The 18,238-nt window shown below is 36.1% G+C and overlaps 3 protein-coding genes across 4 annotated transcripts; all 3 read left to right on the top strand.

The window, feature by feature from the left end:
- The first annotated feature begins 4,274 nt into the window (after positions 1 to 4,274).
- On the top strand, positions 4,275 to 6,403 carry LOC107587133 (beta-2-microglobulin-like). Its single transcript, XM_016274778.1, has 4 exons — positions 4,275 to 4,418; positions 5,051 to 5,323; positions 5,409 to 5,453; positions 5,577 to 6,403. Exons 1-3 carry the CDS (start codon positions 4,355 to 4,357, stop codon positions 5,420 to 5,422), a joined length of 351 nt encoding a protein of 116 aa, XP_016130264.1. The 5' UTR covers positions 4,275 to 4,354; the 3' UTR covers positions 5,423 to 5,453; positions 5,577 to 6,403.
- A 2,050-nt stretch (positions 6,404 to 8,453) lies between these two features.
- Positions 8,454 to 11,052, top strand: LOC107587169 (interleukin-1 receptor-associated kinase 3-like). Its single transcript, XM_016274836.1, has 4 exons — positions 8,454 to 8,519; positions 9,524 to 9,691; positions 9,766 to 10,219; positions 10,365 to 11,052. The coding sequence occupies exons 1-4, from the start codon at positions 8,454 to 8,456 to the stop codon at positions 10,490 to 10,492; spliced, it is 816 nt and encodes a 271-aa protein (XP_016130322.1). The 3' UTR covers positions 10,493 to 11,052.
- An 81-nt stretch (positions 11,053 to 11,133) lies between these two features.
- Positions 11,134 to 18,021, top strand: LOC107587131 (DNA helicase B-like). Of its 2 annotated transcripts, none has more exons than XM_016274776.1 (13): positions 11,134 to 11,423; positions 12,569 to 12,934; positions 13,830 to 14,050; positions 14,304 to 14,987; positions 15,074 to 15,251; positions 15,334 to 15,475; positions 15,804 to 15,934; positions 16,091 to 16,175; positions 16,450 to 16,509; positions 16,586 to 16,787; positions 16,967 to 17,122; positions 17,220 to 17,494; positions 17,572 to 18,021. In XM_016274776.1, exons 1-12 carry the CDS (start codon positions 11,228 to 11,230, stop codon positions 17,487 to 17,489), a joined length of 2,691 nt encoding a protein of 896 aa, XP_016130262.1. In that variant the 5' UTR covers positions 11,134 to 11,227; the 3' UTR covers positions 17,490 to 17,494; positions 17,572 to 18,021. The 2 variants fall into 2 exon arrangements, with proteins under 2 accessions (XP_016130262.1, XP_016130261.1); XM_016274775.1 differs by having other exon boundaries at positions 15,301 to 15,475.
- Positions 18,022 to 18,238: the final 217 nt, after the last annotated feature.

Below are 18,238 nucleotides of genomic sequence, written 5' to 3'. Positions count from 1 at the left end.
TGACAAACATAGCGTGCAGGCTCCAAAACCTAAATATGTTTGTATTTGTGTATTCACAATGTCATGACATTACATAATCTAAGTACAGGTTACATACACTTGGCTATATAATTTATTCTTATTGTTTTATCATTTTATTTTATTGTGACTTTTTTCCCACATTCATTATATATGTATTATTATATAATATATACAAGACTTGTTTGAGGGTGTGTCTGACCCGAGTGTCATGCTGTCACTGACTCACGCCGGCGGTCCTGACTCATCCCGCTGTCACCAGCACCGTGAGCTCGTGTGCCGCTCCGCACAATCCGGCCACACTCGCACAGTCATCGAGGAAAGATTTCCCTTTCTTCCTATCCCTCTTTCTTTCTTGTTCTTGGTCTCTGTGACTCATCTTGCTTTCATTTTGCCGCCCCCCTCCACCCGCCACCCAACTCGCCTCCATTACCGCCTCCTCCCTCAGTGGGTCTATCTCGCTTTTCACTCGCCTGTCTCATTCCTTCGCTCCCTCTCTTTCCCTTTCCTTCCTGGCTCTGTAAATGACCTCATTTTAATGAAGCACAGTCTTGGCGGGGAGACCAAACCGCATGGCTGGAACCTCCCTCCCTCCATCTCTCTAAACCACCCTGTACTCCAGAATCTGGCTTTCATTCCCAACGCTAATAGAACCGACCGGGAAGTCTGGGAATTCTAGAGTAACTCCAAGAATTCCACGACAAATGTTTGATGGCATTCCATCACTTATGGCAACAACACCGCATGTAATAAAACTACTTTCCAAGGCTCTAGCTGCAACATTGTCCCATAAACTAGGAGAAGATTTACACTTAAAATTTGATTTAAACAACATAGGTTTTAGAATTTTTAACCTTTAAAACAAGGAATCGTAAAATAAAGAAGAGACATTTAAGACACATTAAACAAATTTGTGACACCTACACTCTTAAAAATAAACTTTCCTTATTCTTATGCATTGATGGTTCCACGAAGAACATCCATGGAAACTTTGCACAACCATTGCACAAAAAGGTCTTTATAGTGGAATAAGATTCTTCAGATTATTAAAATATTATTCACACTAAGAAAAATGGTTATTTTGAGAACTGCTCAGTGAAGGTTTCTTTAGGGAACTCAAAATGGTTATTCTGTTACATCGCTACAAACCCCCTTTTTTGAAACTTTAGTTTTAAGAGTGTAGAAGTCTGGACTTTTTTGTGGCTCTAGCAGCAACATTGTACCATAAACTAGGCGACGATGTACGCTGGTGGGGTCCAAAATCTGAGAAACAAAGTTTTAGGATTTTTTTAAAACATTTAAAACAAGGAAACACCATGACGTAAAGTAAAGGAGAGAAATTTAAGATATTTAAGAAGATTCTGCACTATTGACACTAAGCATGTTTGTGATAGCTGCATTCTTACATTTCTTTATTGGCATTGATAGTTCCACGAAGAAACTTTAACATCCATGCAACCTTTTCATTGCACAAAAGGTGCTTTAGAATATAAAAATATTCTTCACACTACAAAAAATGGTTCTTTCATTGCTGATCCCAAAATAGTTCTACAAAACCTAGACGACTTTTTTTTGCAATGAAAATAACTATTTTTGCACAGACAGACTGAAAGTACGCCTCTATTGTCAGTGCAAAGTGTAAAATCCCTCCTAGAAAGCATGATGGTTTTGTTATGGTTTCTGTCTGCAGTCTTTATGAGGCACATGCTTGTGCATCCGTCCCAGTCGGCTGCACCGCAAACTCTCAGGATTTGTGGCACGCTCTAGATAGAGACATGAAAAATGAGACAGGTGCAAAACGAGTCAAAACAAGGTGGTGTTACGTTTGAGTGAACGTCTCTCTAAGCAGAGAGCCCGGACTTCCTCTGTTTGACATTAACTGAAGGCTGCTAATTGATCTTCAATTACAATTTAACATTATAGGAACATTAGCTGAACACTGGATGGAAAAAAATGATATTTATCACAGGATGTCATATGACCAAGTCAACCATTAGATTTTATATTGTATGATGAGCTTGTTTTTAAGGTCTGGTGGTTGAAATCATATAAAAGTAAGAGTTATGTTCAGTATTTGGTCCAAACCTCAAACTTAGTTTTGACTGCCTGGCTGGAGATTTAATTCTGTACACGATTTTAGTTTCACCTTCAATGCTGGTACAATGCTGACAGCTAGTGGGAAAAAGTGTGCCATTGCAGGCTGCCCTATATTTTGAGATCTACAAAAGTACCAGACAGTTTGAAGGTTTGACCACGGAAAAAAACCTCACCAGATAATCAGATGATGTTTGTTTATAGTTTTTCATTTTCGGTTTAGATACAGAGGCAATATCGGGTAATAGTCATTGGTCTCGAGATGTACTTCCGTATATATAACGTACAAAAAAATTTTCAAAATTTTATCACATGATTTCCCGGAGATCTTCTTCGAGCCTTGGAATCTACTTTCGCTTTTTGTTTATACAGTGGCCACAAATGTATTTAGAGATTAAGCCACACTCAAACATAGATGCATTTCACTGCATTAGATAAGAGGCTATTAAACCAATTGGCAAGTTCACATAGCTGTTCTATAGGGTAGCCTATCATATAATGCTATAGTGGAGTAACCACAAGTATAGTTCATCAAATCAATAATGGACATGTTAAGTTTAGTTAAGCTTAACAAGTAAGAAACTTGTGAGATTTTTCTTTAACATACAGTATATGTAACTTGATTTTTTTATATGCATGGTTAGTTATCTGATACTATGAGATATTTTTGACCCACTGTATGCTAATAATTGATCAGAAAATGAAACATTATTTGCAAAGCTGACAAGTCATATGAAATGTGCCCAGGCTGGTAAATCTACTTTGGTTTCATTCAAATGGGCTAACAAACCAATGCACACGTCCTTAAAGTGAAAGCACTTCCAAAGCAGACAGCACAGAAAGTGCATAAAGTAGAGCTTTACACATTTTTTCCCCCAGCAGTTTAATACATTGGATTACAGACCTACACAAAGCATGGTGTCATAATATTGTGCTTAGTATCCATAGAGACTGAGATGAAGAATGTTGTGGCAGGGAATCTGGCATCCATGGCCAAGCCACAATTCATATGCGTTTCTTTATTGCTTTGACTCACCGCCTTATTCCATATAACCCAAAAGCGTGAGGAACAGGGATAACTTTAACGTTCCTGTGGCTGATGCTTAATTTAGCTCTTCATATTTTTTCCAGCCTTAGATTGACATATTTGGGCATTCAGTTTGCACTCTGCCAAAAAAAGAAACTGATATGAATGGATTTTACATTTCACAAAAATTAGAAACAAACTGCAAGTAACACATTAAATTAAAATGTGACATTTTGAAGTAGAAAGACTGAATGAGCATTTTCTTGTAATCCAGTACCCCATTTAAAGGCATCTGGGGGCTCTTATATAATCTATTAACATCCATAATGTATTCTATACTATAATAGCCTACTATTTTTAAAACTACAAATATACCATTGTCACTCAATTTTGTAATTATACATTTATTAAAGTGAAAATGTTACGTTAAAATAGTTTTGCAAGTATAGCACACTGCTATGTTACACAGTTCACTAACCATTTGTTTTGAAAATAAAATTGAGATACACAGTATTTGCCTGTTTACAAATCACTCTGTGATGTTTCACAAAATGTTCAGTTCTCCTTTGTTAACATTACATAAATAAGTTAACATGAATAAAAATATATATATATTCTAAAACATTTATTAATCTTGTTTGATATTCTTTTCAACATTTACTAATGCATTACAAGTACATTTTATCTATTGGACCTGAGCTGACATGAACTAGTTGTAGGCTATTTTTAATAACGTTTACAAAGATGAATAAGAATAGGCTAAATACTGTAACAAAAGTATTGCTCATTGTTTGTTTGTGTTAATGTAACTGATGTTAACTGGTGGGACCTTATAGTAAAGTGTCACCACTATTATAAATATTGTTTTTCAATATACATCTGGTAATGTCGATTTGCTTAATGGCGGATTGGCTATGTTTATGAGGGCAAAGAAGAAGGAGGAGTCTTGTTATTGTTTAGGTAAGTTAGGGTATTTCCAAAGGGATTGTTTTCCGCCAGACCGATGCCACAGTCTGTATAACCTCCCTAGATCAAATCTACCTAGTAACAGTTTGTAGCAATTTTACTATTGGCTGCCTGTCATTTTGAAGGCTGGGCTTGTGTAGGTGGCGACAGTGCATTTAAGGTTACTGGACGTTTACTTTCGATATTAACCGCTTTGGACCTGATAGCCGAAGCATACTCTTTTTGGTGCTCGCAACTAAATCAACAAAAATGAGAGCAATCATCACTTTCGCCCTGTTCTGTGTGCTGTACGTCACTGTACAAGCTAAAACATGTAAGTAGTTCATATTGAATATGTAACGTTAGGCCTAAACACTATATCGTGTTATTTGTTTATTGTGTTGTGTTACTCTGTTGATTGTTTCCGATATGCAAGAGACATACCAAAGGCATTATCTAAGTACATACATACTATGTATGTATCTATCTATCTATATAATAGATATAATCAATATTTTGAAGTTATGTTTCCTAGCATTTATTTGACATAGTGTAAAAACAGTGCGTCATGTCACATTTGTATTTAGGTCTTATTGTATCGAAAAGCCACAGTTTAAAGACATTAATAGCCTTTATTTTATGGGCCTTCAACTACAGTGACTAACATTGAGAAACATAGTAAATCATTTGTATGTTACCTACTGCTAAACAGAGTTATTTACATTTTTTATTGATTGCGTTACCTGTTTACTGCATGCAAGCGAGGAGAAATTCTGATGCAAGTCGTTTTGTTTGAGAAAATTCATGAAATAGAAGATATTTCCCTCAGAGGTTCCTTTGTCTAGAGTCAAAAAGGTTGAAATCAATTTTTATTTGGTGATTTATGTTTATCATATTTAAATGTGTTACAATAATATTTATTTCCGTGTTATCTTTGTAAACTAATATTTTAAATTCTTATTTCAGCCAGTCCCAAGGTTCAGGTGTACAGCCATTCTCCTGGAGAGTATGGAAAGGAGAACACCCTAATCTGCCATGTGAGTGGCTTCCACCCTCCTGATATCACCATTGAACTGCTGAAGAATGGCGAAGTTCTCCCTAATACCCAGCAAACTGACCTGGCCTTCGAAAAGGGCTGGCAGTTTCACCTTACCAAGAGCGTCACCTTCAAACCAGAGAGAGGAGAAGAATACACCTGCAAAGTTCGACACATGAGGAATACAAATTCCTATTCTTGGGGTGAGCGTAATGTGTATGTTTTGAGAAGATACCTTGTGGTTTGACATTGCATGTTTATTGAACGTCTCATGTTTTTTTTCTGCAGAGTCCAACATGTAAAGTTAAAACAGTCAAAGCCGGACAAAGGACAGTAAGTATTACCTTGTGTATTATTAGCCAAATACCAAAAAAGTGTTTTTCCACCATTAAAATGTGGCATTTCGGAATTGTAAAAATGAATAAAGAGGTGTTTTTTCTTTCTTTTTTTTCTTAGGTTAACTTCTCATGTTTTGGACTTTTTCCATCATCTGCAGAAACCATAATATCCTGCTGTTCCAATTTTACAAACCCGCTGTTTCTCGAGATGCACTATTCACACAGATGACTTTGTAACTTCCGCGATTCATCGATTTTAGCTTTTCCTTGAGTTGACATTCTTTTTCTCCATGAGAGTAAGCATAATTTAACCAAAGTTGCTGCAACATGTTTTGGATTATTTTCTGGGTTCTTTTCACTGTTTCATTCCTTTGCATGTGCAAATTCTGTGTAGTACAAGCGGTAGCAGTTTGTAGGCGATTGTATATGTAAAATAATTGGCAATGATTATGCTTAATTTTGGGCTTTATTTTGTAATCAAATACAAATAACACAATCAATTCTCATTTTAAAACAATTGCAAACCAGGTATTTAATGAATATGAATGATTCAATTTGACATTGTTTCAGAGAAAATGTCATTCTAAGTGGGGAAAATACAAATTTGAAAACCTATTGAAACAGTTGTGTTTATTGCTTCAAATAGTCTGTACTAATACCTGTATTTTGAAGTGAAATCAACATTATAGCGAGTTTCAGTTACTTGCCTATCCTAAAACATAAATGTCTGCCTAGCAACTGAGCAACCCAAGCCGGTGATTGGATTAAAAAACAGTGGACCAGCCTCTGTCCTCAAGCGCATGAGCACAACTGACATCAAGTGGTCATATTAATAATTTGATAATGCTATTATGAAGCTGAAATGCGGTGACTCATACTGCTGACAATCACCAGCTTTTGTAATTTTAGAGACATTTTGTAAATAAAGATGTATGTGTTTTAATATCCAGCCTAAGTGATTGGCCTTTATTAATGCACAGTTGTAGATTGTCTGAATGCACAGTATGAAAACTTCAAATGTATCTGTTTAGAAAAACGGGCAATCATCTAGCCCTAGGCAGAGTTTGTCAAGCTAAAACATTAGTTACTTTTCTGTGTCACAGTCTTAAAAAAGGAGGCCTATGATAGATTTGACAGTTTTAACAATTTCTGTTTGATTTCTGTTTTCCTGTCTCTCTATTGTAGAGCTGTAAATGAACTTTATCTCTGATTATAGTAAGAAGGATTCAGACCTTCAAAACATCTTTTAACAGTTTATCTACGGAGAAAGTATCAATCATCAACTGTATCAATTTTGGTACAATCGTATCATTGTATCAAAAGAATCTTCACATATTAATTGCTTTTTTTTAGATGTTATGTTTACCTGTATGTATAGGCTACTTATTTTATTATTGCCTTTATTTTACTGTCAATTGTTATATATGAATGTATAGCTAATACAGATGCATAATAAAATAGTTACTAAAATAAGTAATAAAATAGCCAATTATGCAAGGATGTAATAATACTAATCATCATCATTATTATTATTATATAAGTATATAATGTATAAATGATTTGCCTAATTTTTAATTGCTGGATTTTTGAGTGTTTTGTTTGGTTGTATGGGTTGTCACTTTTCTCATACGAGCAAATATTCAGTTGAGAGTATAAGTCAAATTATTGAGAGGAAGTAGGTGGGGTTTGGGAATTTCCGTGTTGTAGCAAGAGTTGTCAACACAAGAGAGCACTGTAGAGTCATCAGTCCGAAAGGAATGAAACGCCTCAATCTAGTCAAACTTCACACACCTGTATCGTCAAGACTAGCGAATCATGTCAGGTCAAATAGACACATCGATGTTCCTCTTCGACGTCCCGCCGGTGCTGATGGGGTCTTTCTGTAGACTGATGGACAGCGCGGTCGACGGTCTGGGATGGAGAGCTTTAGGTAAAAAAACAAAACGCACTTTACCATCATAACTTTGTACGACCGTTACCTGTAAGTATGAGGTTCAGCTATGAGCATCTTATCAATTACTCTGTATTTCTTGTATGTGGAAATGTTAAATAGCCCATGGAAAACGCTGTTCAAGCCTTTTTGAACGCTGTAAATTATAATTGGTCGAAACGTAATTAGTTGGTCCTGCCAGTGCAAGATGGTCTACTACCAACAAACCAGGTTCTAGTTGGTTGAGTCCACCAAAGGTTGGTTTTCAAACTAATGATCAGCTTGGACCAGCTAGAAACCCAGGCAGCAGGTGAAACAAGAGTCAGGAAAAAGCCTGTTTTTGGTAAGAAGTAAGAATCTACTTGAGGAATAAAAACATTTTTACTTGCCAAACCAATATAGACATATCACTTTAAAGTGGTCATATAAATAAAATTAATTTTACAAATATCTGACCCGAATAGATATAGATATATATAATGCATACAAGAAACTTGAGACAGATTGACAGATCATGTGACACTGAAGTAATGTCACAGAAATAAGTGATATTTTAAAATGTTAAAATGAAAATTATTACTACTACTTGTTTTAAATTGTAATATTATTTAATTATAAATGGTATCATTACTATTTTCATTACATTTTATTTGTATAATTTCATTAAGGACTTTTTTTTACATTTGGAGTTTTTTTTTTAATCCGTTGATATAATTCATACTTTACATTAAAGGGATAGTTCACCAAAAAAAGGAAAATTCTGTTATTAATTACTCACTCTCATGTTGTTCAAACCCGTAAGACCTTTGTTCATCTTCCGAACAAAAATTAAGATATTTCTGATAAAACCAGAGAGCTTTCTGACCTTCCATAGACTGCAATGCAACTACCATGTTCAAGGCTCAGTAAAGACATCATTAAAATAATCGTGGTACTGTCGTGGACACGTGTTCACTGGCACGGAAGAGAAGAAATTGTTGAATAAATTTTTTTGTTTTCTTTGTGCGCACAAAGTATTCTCGTAGCTTCATAACAACCACTGATGTCACATGGATTATTTTAACAATGTCTTTACTACCTTTCTGGGTCTTACAGAAGGTGAAACAAGAGTCAGGAAAAAGCCTGTTTTTGGTAAGAAGTAAGAATCTACTTGAGGAATAAAAAAAATGTTACTTGCCAAACCAATATAGACATATCACTTTAAAGTGGTCATATAAATAAAATTAATTTTACAAATATCTGACCCGAATAGATATAGATATATATATATAATGCATACAAGAAACTTGAGACAGATTGACAGATCATGTGACACTGAAGACTGAAGTAATGTCACAGAAATAAGTGATATTTTAAAATGTTAAAATGAAAATTATTACTACTACTTGTTTTAAATTGTAATATTATTTAATTATAAATGGTATCATTACTATTTTCATTACATTTTATTTGTATAATTTCATTATTTAAGGACTTTTTTTTTACATTTGGAGTTTTTTTTTTTAATCCGTTGATATAATTCATACTTTACATTAAAGGGATAGTTCACCAAAAAAAGGAAAATTCTGTTATTAATTACTCACTCTCATGTTGTTCAAACCCGTAAGACCTTTGTTCATCTTCAGAACAAAAATTAAGATATTTCTGATAAAACCAGAGAGCTTTCTGACCTTCCATAGACTGCAATGCAACTACCATGTTCAAGGCTCAGAAATGTAGTAAAGACATCATTAAAATAATCGTGGTACTGTCGTGGACACGTGTTCACTGGCACGGAAGAGAAGAAATTGTTGAATAAAGTCATTTTTTTTGTTTTCTTTGAGCGCACAAAGTATTCTCGTAGCTTCATAACAACCACTGATGTCACATGGATTATTTTAACAATGTCTTTACTACCTTTCTGAGTCTTAAATGTGGTAGTTGCATTGCTGTCTATGCGGGGTCAGAAAGCTCTCGGATTTCATCAAAAATATCTTAATTTGTGTGCTGAAGATGAATGAAGGTCTTACGGGTTTGGAACAACATGAGGGTGAGTAATTAATGACAGAATTTTCAGTTTTGGGTGAACTATCCCTTGAATATAATTTATAACAGAACTTTGCCTTTCACTATCTAATGCCATTGCATTTCTTTAGAGAGATGTACTGCATTCAGAGTTTGAGGAAAAAGGCTCGGTGGATGCCTGTCTGCGGTTTTTAGATCCCAAAGTTGAGCACTGGCCTGCTGCTGTGGCACTTTGTGTGCTCCGAATCGGATTAGAGTGCACAGGCAGCAAAATGCGAGTCAGGCCGAGCATGGAAATGGTTTGTAAATATTCTCATTTATGCAAACATGTACACACATAAACTTATGTAAACTTTATTTTATTCCTCTTCAGGTGCTTCAGAGACTAAACCAACTTCTTCCCATGCCTGCATTGCCTGAGGAGCAGCCGCACACTCTAGATGATACAGTCCCTCTTCAGCAGCCATACAATGGCCACAGTCCACGTCTAAGCTTCCCCATTGAAGTTCATGAACTTTACAGCCCACTGGAGGAACCGCAACCTCACAGAGTTCCCAATCTGGCAGAACCGTGCGAATGCAGCCAGTCTGAGGTCACTTTCTTGAGTGTTGGAGATCCCAACTTGTCGCATTCCCTCAGGGAATGTCTTCAGGAAAATGACAGAGTGGTTTCAGCATCACAAAGTTTGCAGTCAGACTCTGCAGCTCGCCTGGACTTATATGGGAGCTGGCCTGTGGAGTGCAGCTGTAGCACTGGAACCGAAGCGCAGGGGTGTGAGGACTGCTGTGCGAATGGCTTCAGTCAGTCTGTTTTATATGCAACTCTAGGCAAGTAGAGTCATCTCTACTTTCATTCACAGCATTGTGCATTCACAGAGAAATCTGTCTAGGAAGTGTCAAACTTCTTTGTCAGTACAAATTAAATTATGTTCAAGCAGGTTCAGAATTAATATCCAATATTTTTCTTTTTCAGATGATGATGCCCAGCCCTCTCAGAATGGCATCTCAAATCCAGCAAAAGAGAAAATGAGGAATAAAATTAATCTGTACAACCAGGGGTTAATAAAAACTGAAGAACTTCTTTCGCTAAAGTCAGAGTGATTCAGCAATAGGTTGGCTATCTCCACAAAAAAATTCACTCTGGGATTTTTATCAGCAGTGGGGAGTGTTGGAGCTCATTTTGTTTGAACGTTTGTTTGTTTGTGCTGCTTTTAAAAGTATTTGAAGATATTTTAACTGCATTTCTATATGTATCTGCTTCTAAATATACATAACTTATTCCCAAACTGAGTTTTTAACATTAAAAAGAAGTGTGATGTGAGGATGCTACCAAAATTATAAAAAATATTAACCACAATATATTTTACGCAGACCTGCAACTACTGTCACTTTGGAGGGTGGAGATAATAGTTTATTTTAGCCTGTTACTTCTTTGTAATTCGTTAAAGCAATTATTTCAAAGAGTACGATCTGTCAGAAACACTTACCGGTGTTTCCACTTCCTTATAGTGCCTACAAATCTCCATGCTTCAGTGAAGCTCTGTACGTTTGTTTTTGACGACTGGATTAATTGAGGAAGCACAAGGGGCTTTTGATCTAATCTATGTACGTACAAATGTGTAAAATAATGTACAATGTTCAAACCATAATTAAAGAAACAAATTAAACTTCACGGAGACTTTTATTTTGGGAATATGATGCAGAATGATCTGAAGACTTCGAGCATTGCGAAACTCGTTCGGACATCACGCGCCAAAATATCCTCACTAGACATAATTATTTTCTATTTCAGTGATTACAATCAGTCACGCGTATAGTTAATCAAGTACACACAGAATGTCGCTGCGAACGCGAAGTACCTTGCTTGAACAAACCATAACTGGTTACATTCTGTCAAACGATGTGGATGATGATGTTGAAAACGAAGATGAAAAAGAGGACATACAAACAGAATTTTTGGACATGAAGGAGGTGAACGCTGTCTCATCTGGAGGAAAAGTGTTTAAGTTCTCCGTGCCGGCGTCCAAAGAAGGTATATTAGGCTAACTAATAAACAGACAAACTTTCAAAGCAGCTATATGCTGTTTAACCCATTTGTTTCCTAACTAAACTATTTTTGGCTAAATGAAATATATATTCACTCTGCAGTCCTTTGTCTGAAGTCTTTCGATTGTCATAGTAACAACACAAAACTTAAAATCGGTTACGTTTTCAATGCTAAATAAATAATAAGTTACTTAATTGTAGTTATTTAGTTCTGGTCAACCGTCCCCGCCCCCGCCCCCACCACCATTTAGTTAGTTTACTTAACATTCTAAGTAAATTAAATTAATTACCAAACGAATACAAATACCAAACCAATTCGATGCACAAATATGAATTTAGTAAACCTTACCATGTAATTCTGTAAATGAAAAAAGTCTATAATGACATTCCCAATATGTTTTAAATGCTTTTTTTTTTTTACAATTGAAATAAATTAATGGAATATGATGCATTTGATTCGTATTATAGTATGATCATTTAAAATACTTCCGATAGAGGTGTACGACATTTAAATTTGATCCATATTTTATTGTTTTCTAGAATAGATGAATGTTTTTGCTGATGCCATTATTCATCTTTTTAAATGTATATTATGCAATAGGCCTAAATATTTAGATTATTGATTGCTGTCTTTTTGATAACATTAAGAAAAGACAAAAAGGTAAAACGTAGTTGGCCTAATTATTGCTAAATAATGACGTTACAATTTTAATGGAGGAGTTGAGGGGCTCACTGGCACCCCTTCAGCTGGTGGTGCCCTAAGGCCAGTGGTTCCCAACCCTGGTCCTGGAGGCACCCCAACACTGCACACATGTCTCCTTTCACTGAAACACCAGTTTCAGGTCTTGGAGTCTCTACTAATGAGATGATGACCTGAATCAGGTGTGTTTGATTAAGGAGACATGCAAAATGTGCAGTGTTGGGGTGCCTCCAGGACCAGGGTTGGGAACCACTGCCCTAGGCAACTGCCTAGTTCTCCTATGCCTAGAAACTTATTTATTATATTTAGAGCGTACACTTTTACAAGTAAAAGTAACATAAACTTTACATTGTTACATGTTAAATTCTCTTGCTGTTGCATCTCATACCTGAAAGACAGACTAAGCTGTTGCAATTGTTCATCTTTTGCAGTGTCATTCATGGCTTGTAATGAGACATACAAGGTTAGGAGCCGTTTTCACCTTTGTGATCCGTGGTGGGAGGTAACCTGCACAGTTCGCCGTGGCAATAAGTGCAAGTTTTCTACCATCCCCTCCAGCTATCCCTCCTACAGTCTCCGCACCGATCTGAGTTCAGAGGACCAGTCACTTGTGTCTCTTTTTCTTAAAGCATGTGGCGCAAAACCGGGGTTTGTTATGAGCTTTATGGACTTTTTGTCCACAAACAGACACGTGGTGGAGCTTATCAATGTGCTGGATGCGCTGCAGGATTTTGAAGATTCAGCACCAAAGCATAAAGCTGTGGCTAAAGAGCTCAAGTCAAATGTCATTAACTCAGGTTGGACCACTCATCACATATTTTCATAATACTTAGAGCAATTTAGCACTTTCAATAACTTATTGAAGGACCACTCCAACGTCTGCTTAAGTAGATTGTATTTGAAGTGATCTATCCACCTTGTTCTTCAATGCCGAAGTAAGCTTATGGGCGAGACTTCCAGTTCATTAGCCACTATAGGGAAATAACGAGAAGAATAACAGTGATGTAAACGGTAAAACTGTTTGCACTACAAACCAGTGTGTTCATAATTAAGATAATAATTTAATAATGCATTAAAATAACATTAAAAGACACAACAATTTGCAATATCAAGCAGCAAAACAAGCTGTTTTGTACAGCTAAAAATAGCTGGACGCAGATGAGACCGGAAGCCAGACCCATAAAATTTACAAATGTCTGCTCCTACTCTTACGGAAAAAATAAGGTGGATATAAGAAAATATTTTGTTACAATTTAAGAATTTGACTAAAATATTTATCGTAAAATAAAGATTCATAATGTCATTAGAATGTGAAAGAATAAAAGTGTGTGTGTGTATATATATATATATATTTATATTTATATATACTGTATATATATATGTACACACACACACACACACACACATAGTTTTAAAGTTATAATACAAAATGTCAAATAATTAACATTTTATTAAAATAGTATTTGCATATAACATTGTTAAAATATATTTTAGTGATGTTATATAAAGATGAATTGATATATTTATTACACTCCTTTCAAATGATTAAAAACATGTATCTTCAGATTGTTATATAAACATCCTGTAATTAATGATTTTTACACAAATCAGTTCTTTGTCGATTTCTTATCTGGCATGACTTAAAAATTATATTAATGTGCTTGTTGTTGTTAATTTTGTCTGGAAAAACAGTTGCTTGGACACATGTGAGAGTTGCCAGAAAGTACCCTCAAATCATGAAATACTTGCCAACATTGTTACCAGGCCAGTTTATGGACATAATAAGCGATGGAAAGATGAAAAACTCACAGGATACCACTGAAGAAACTCCAGAGCAGCAGAGTAACACACACGTATTGGAGAATCTGGAGCAGTTAATTAAGACTGATGTTTGGAAGTTGGGCTTCAACTATGTAAGCACAAAGCTGTCTTCTTTTTTTTTCTCCAAAATCCATTACCCGTTTTATTTTTCATCCACCTCAGTCCTTCAGCCTGCTCTACTTCTCCGTCTATTCAAACTTTAAGATTTTAAAACAGTTAACTTTCAGATAAAGCTTTCCTTCTCTAATTTTTGGATGTTACTGAAACATTTGTAATAAATATTATCTATTGTTTGGTATCTTTTTTTATCTGGTTGTTGTCTCAATGTTATCGTATTTCTGACAGATCATGTTTAGAGAATTCCGTATGATCAGATGTGAAGCAAAGCTTGAGGCTTTTGAGGCTTGTAATTTGCTCAGCCGAATGACTGAGGAGCAGCGTAATGGCTTACAATTGTATGCAAGGCTGAAAGACTACTGCAGAGATACTGGCAGCACATACATTGAACAGAAGATGCTGCTGGAGAAAATGCAACAGTGGAAAATTGAAGATGCAGGGTTCTTGTTCCTTCACAAGCATGGCGTGCTGATACAGGAGAACAACAAGGTGGCACTTCACAACTTCTTCAGCTACGAGAAAGGCATTGCTGAATGCTTGAGGGCCCTGATTGAGGGAGAACCCTGGATGATCCACTTGGATGTGAAGGAGGTTCTTCAAAGAGCTGCAATGGAGAGATTAAAGGAGATGGCTCCTGATGACTTAAATGACTCTGCTATAGAGTTAGACGAGGATCATGTGCGAGCAGCAGAAATGATATGCGCCAACCCGGTGACGGTGATCAGTGGGAAGGGTGGTTGTGGGAAGACCACATTGGTCAGTCTGGTGTTTAAGGAGGCCATGGAGAAACAGACCAGCAAGAGTGACGGTGATGAAAAGCCTCCTATTGAAGTTCTCCTCACTGCTCCTACAGGGAGAGCTGCTTCAATTCTTACTAAAAGAACCGGCTGCACTGCTTATACTCTGCACCAGGTATAGCCACATTGCACAAGTAGAGACAAATAAATGTTCATTTGACTCCTGCATGATGTTCCTTTTTGTGTGTTCATCTTTTTCAGGTTTTATGGAGCTTCATGAACAGAAAAAAAGAAGAAAATGGAAATCTTCAAGAATGGAAGTTCTCGAAGGTGCGGGTGCTGGTGGTCGACGAGGGGAGCCTGGTGTCTGTTCAGATCCTTCACTCTATTCTCAGCATGCTGACCAAACACACAGAACTACAGAAGTTCATCTTTTTGGGTAAAAGCAAATTGCATGTGTATCAGATTTCAATAATGGAAATAAACAGCTGTATTTTGTTCATTTTGTTTTGTGTCTGCAGGAGATGTGAGACAGTTGCCCAGCATTGAGCCTGGAAACACACTGCACGATCTGTTTGACGGTCTCAGGAAGGTCCGGTGGGCTATTGAGATGCGGACCAACCATCGTGCCGAGTCTGAGCTCATCGTCAGAAACGCTGGACTGTGAGCAGATAGTTTGTTCTCTAAACATTTGATTAGAAAATAAAGAAGCAATTTATTTTACAGTCCTGTTCAGCATACATACTATGCACTTATTATAGCAATTACAATAACTGGGTAATAACTAGGCACTAACCCTGAACCTACCCCTAAATCTAACTTTAACCCATTTAGTTACCTTATACTAGAATACTTTTGGAGTATGTACACTTTGTACACTTTAAGTACACTGTAGGTACAAATATTAATGCTATTCCTTGCCGAATCCTAATAAAAGTTTAGTACTCGTGCATATAGTGTTGTTGTTATATTTTTATTCATAATCTTTCAGCATCTCGGAGATGGGTAAAAAAAGACATTACAGTCCTCTGGAGTTTGATGCCACCATAAACATGACAAGACCCTCCACAGTGCCATCTGACAAAAGGTTCATTTTTGTCAAAATCAGTGAGAATTATGATGGTAAGTTAGCAGTTTACAACATTATGACATGTTATAATTAGAATGACATGAAATGTTTTGTTGATTACTGTTACAAACAGAAACGGCTCTAATGAGCAAAACTGGTATTGAAATATTTATTTGATGTGCATATTCAATATATTTTTTGTTGCTTAGCTCTCCAGGAAGCCATTAAATTCTTACTCAAGGAAGCTCCTGGTCTCAAAGATCATAAATCATCACAGATTGTGGCATTTATGAGGTAAGATCTCATTCAAAGGTTAATAAAAGAGGTGATATCCTTAAACTGCTTCTCATGTTTACATTTAAATCATCTTCGTTGCTCAAAGGGAAACCTACTTGGAAAGAACCATATGTAAACAGTATGTTGCTCACTGATGAGAAATTTTGAAACTAACCATATTTAAAACTCCCAGTCTGGCCCCCTGTCACTTACAACTCAAAAACTTGCATCGCAACAAATGTAATTGAGTCCCACATGAATGGTAACCTAGAATTATTGCTGTTGCTTACAGGAGGGACTGTCAGTTGATCAATGAGGTTTGCTGCAAGCATTATTCAGGTCATGTTACAAAGTAAGTAAAATCATAATACTTTCAATGGTATTGGTTCCCTTTTTAACAGTTTGTATACATATTTTGTTTCCGTTAGGACTCATGAAAATAAAATATACTTTCAAGTGGGGGATAAAGTTTGCTGCACAAAGAATGGCTATATCTCAGAAACAGATAATGAGAACATGCAAGAAGAGCCTGGAACTTCCCAAGATATTCCAAGTACCCAAAGAAAAAATGAACAGAAGAAAATGAAACAAGAAAGAATGTGCAATGGGGAAATTTTCTTCATTAAAGCGGTGAAGTGTTTGGAAAAATGTCTTGATTTGAAGTTTTATTGTTTTTTTTTTACAATGCCAAAAAGTCTTTAATCTGAAATATCCGATGTTAAAGTAAACTGACACCAATTTGTGAGCAGTTAGAGTAATTACGTGAATTTGATTGTTGCATTTTTATGATATTTTACATCCAATCACAGGATGTAACTGAGGAGGATATGGGAGCAAGATGCAAAACAAGACACTACTTGACCCTAGATGATGAAAACGGCCGTGTGGTGACTTCTAACTACAGTGAACTACAGAAAGAGTGTAAACTGCGCCATGCTTGGGCAAGAACCATTCACACCTTTCAGGTCTCCAGTTCACACATACACTCTGGATGCTCTTTGTTTTAAGAATTAACACCTAGTATTAGCATCTGTCTCTAATCATGTTTTGTCTTCACTTTAGGGCTCGGAGGCTGAAACAATTGTGTACGTTCTTGGAAATACCTTTGTTCAAAACTGGCAGCACGTATACACTGCAGTGACACGCGGTCAGAAGCGTGTGTATGTGGTGGGTAGAGAGCGTGATCTAGAAGGAGCCATTGCGAAAAGGATCACCCCTCGTAACACGCGATTGCGTGGCCGTGTCAAGGAGATTGTTGCCCAACAAGATTTTGAAGACTCTTTCACTCAGTCTGATTGCAGTCCAGTCTCAAAGCGCCACAGAGCGAACTAATAAAGGTGACAGAGTAAAACATATTTAAATGATCAAAAGTACATTGATATTGTTTTTAACCTATGACCTACTCTTGCTCTAGCAAACCACTTCAGAAGAGCCTCCATTGGAAAGCACAAGCCGAAGCTCCAGAAGCAAGGAGCTTCCCTGACAATTCCTAATTCAAGATCTAATTGAAACCAGTGCAAATACAAAGTCTCAGGATGTTGACTTTAAAACAAATATGCTGTAAATTGAAAGAAACGATTTAATACTCTGCACTATTTCAGTAATCATATAATCAATTTTCTTTTTATTATTGTTAACTTTCTGAAATTAGGTAGTCTTAAGAATGCGTTTGTGTAACTGATTATGCTATTGACATTATGATTGGCACTGTCTCCCCCAGGTATATGAATATTCCTGCATGTGATAATTACATGCTTATAATGTTCCAAATATTAATCACGTGAGTTTTTTTGTGTTAAGTTTGAATTATGCTTTTTATTACAATGACTGGGTATTCTAACTGTTTTTGATGGCATGTTTTTATTACTACTTTACATTTCAGCGCAATTATCAATTCACAATGAGCATTAAATCAATATTAAGAATGATTAAAATCATTTATGTTGATTTCTGTATTAATCACATTTCAAATACACTCGTTTGTGCTATTTTTATTCTCCCTTTGGTTTGTTATAAAAAATATAAGTTGCAGCTGCAGATTTATCGAGCTTGAAAGATTACATTTGGGACCAGAAAGAAAA

The sequence above is a fragment of the Sinocyclocheilus grahami genome, unplaced genomic scaffold (genome assembly GCF_001515645.1).
Source record: "Sinocyclocheilus grahami isolate Dianchi unplaced genomic scaffold, SAMN03320097.WGS_v1.1 scaffold90.1, whole genome shotgun sequence".
NCBI classification, from domain to species: Eukaryota; Metazoa; Chordata; class Actinopteri; order Cypriniformes; family Cyprinidae; genus Sinocyclocheilus; species Sinocyclocheilus grahami.
This window is presented reverse-complemented; position numbering and strand designations above follow the sequence as displayed.

What these genes read in the sequence shown, in the direction of transcription:
- LOC107587133 (XM_016274778.1), top strand. Translation starts at nt 4,355, where the DNA reads ATGAGAGCAATCATCACTTTCGCCCTGTTCTGTGTGCTGTACGTCACT. An exon ending in CACTGTACAAGCTAAAACAT is followed by an intron (nt 4,419 to 5,050) that starts GTAAGTAGTTCA and finishes TTCTTATTTCAG; the next exon opens with CCAGTCCCAAGGTTCAGGTG.
- LOC107587169 (XM_016274836.1), top strand. Translation starts at nt 8,454, where the DNA reads ATGTCTTTACTACCTTTCTGGGTCTTACAGAAGGTGAAACAAGAGTCA. An exon ending in TCAGGCCGAGCATGGAAATG is followed by an intron (nt 9,692 to 9,765) that starts GTTTGTAAATAT and finishes ATTCCTCTTCAG; the next exon opens with GTGCTTCAGAGACTAAACCA. An exon ending in TGTTTTATATGCAACTCTAG is followed by an intron (nt 10,220 to 10,364) that starts GCAAGTAGAGTC and finishes TTTCTTTTTCAG; the next exon opens with ATGATGATGCCCAGCCCTCT.
- LOC107587131 (XM_016274775.1), top strand. Translation starts at nt 11,228, where the DNA reads ATGTCGCTGCGAACGCGAAGTACCTTGCTTGAACAAACCATAACTGGT. An exon ending in ACAGAAGTTCATCTTTTTGG is followed by an intron (nt 15,252 to 15,300) that starts GTAAAAGCAAAT and finishes GGAAATAAACAG; the next exon opens with CTGTATTTTGTTCATTTTGT. An exon ending in GAACCATTCACACCTTTCAG is followed by an intron (nt 17,123 to 17,219) that starts GTCTCCAGTTCA and finishes TCTTCACTTTAG; the next exon opens with GGCTCGGAGGCTGAAACAAT.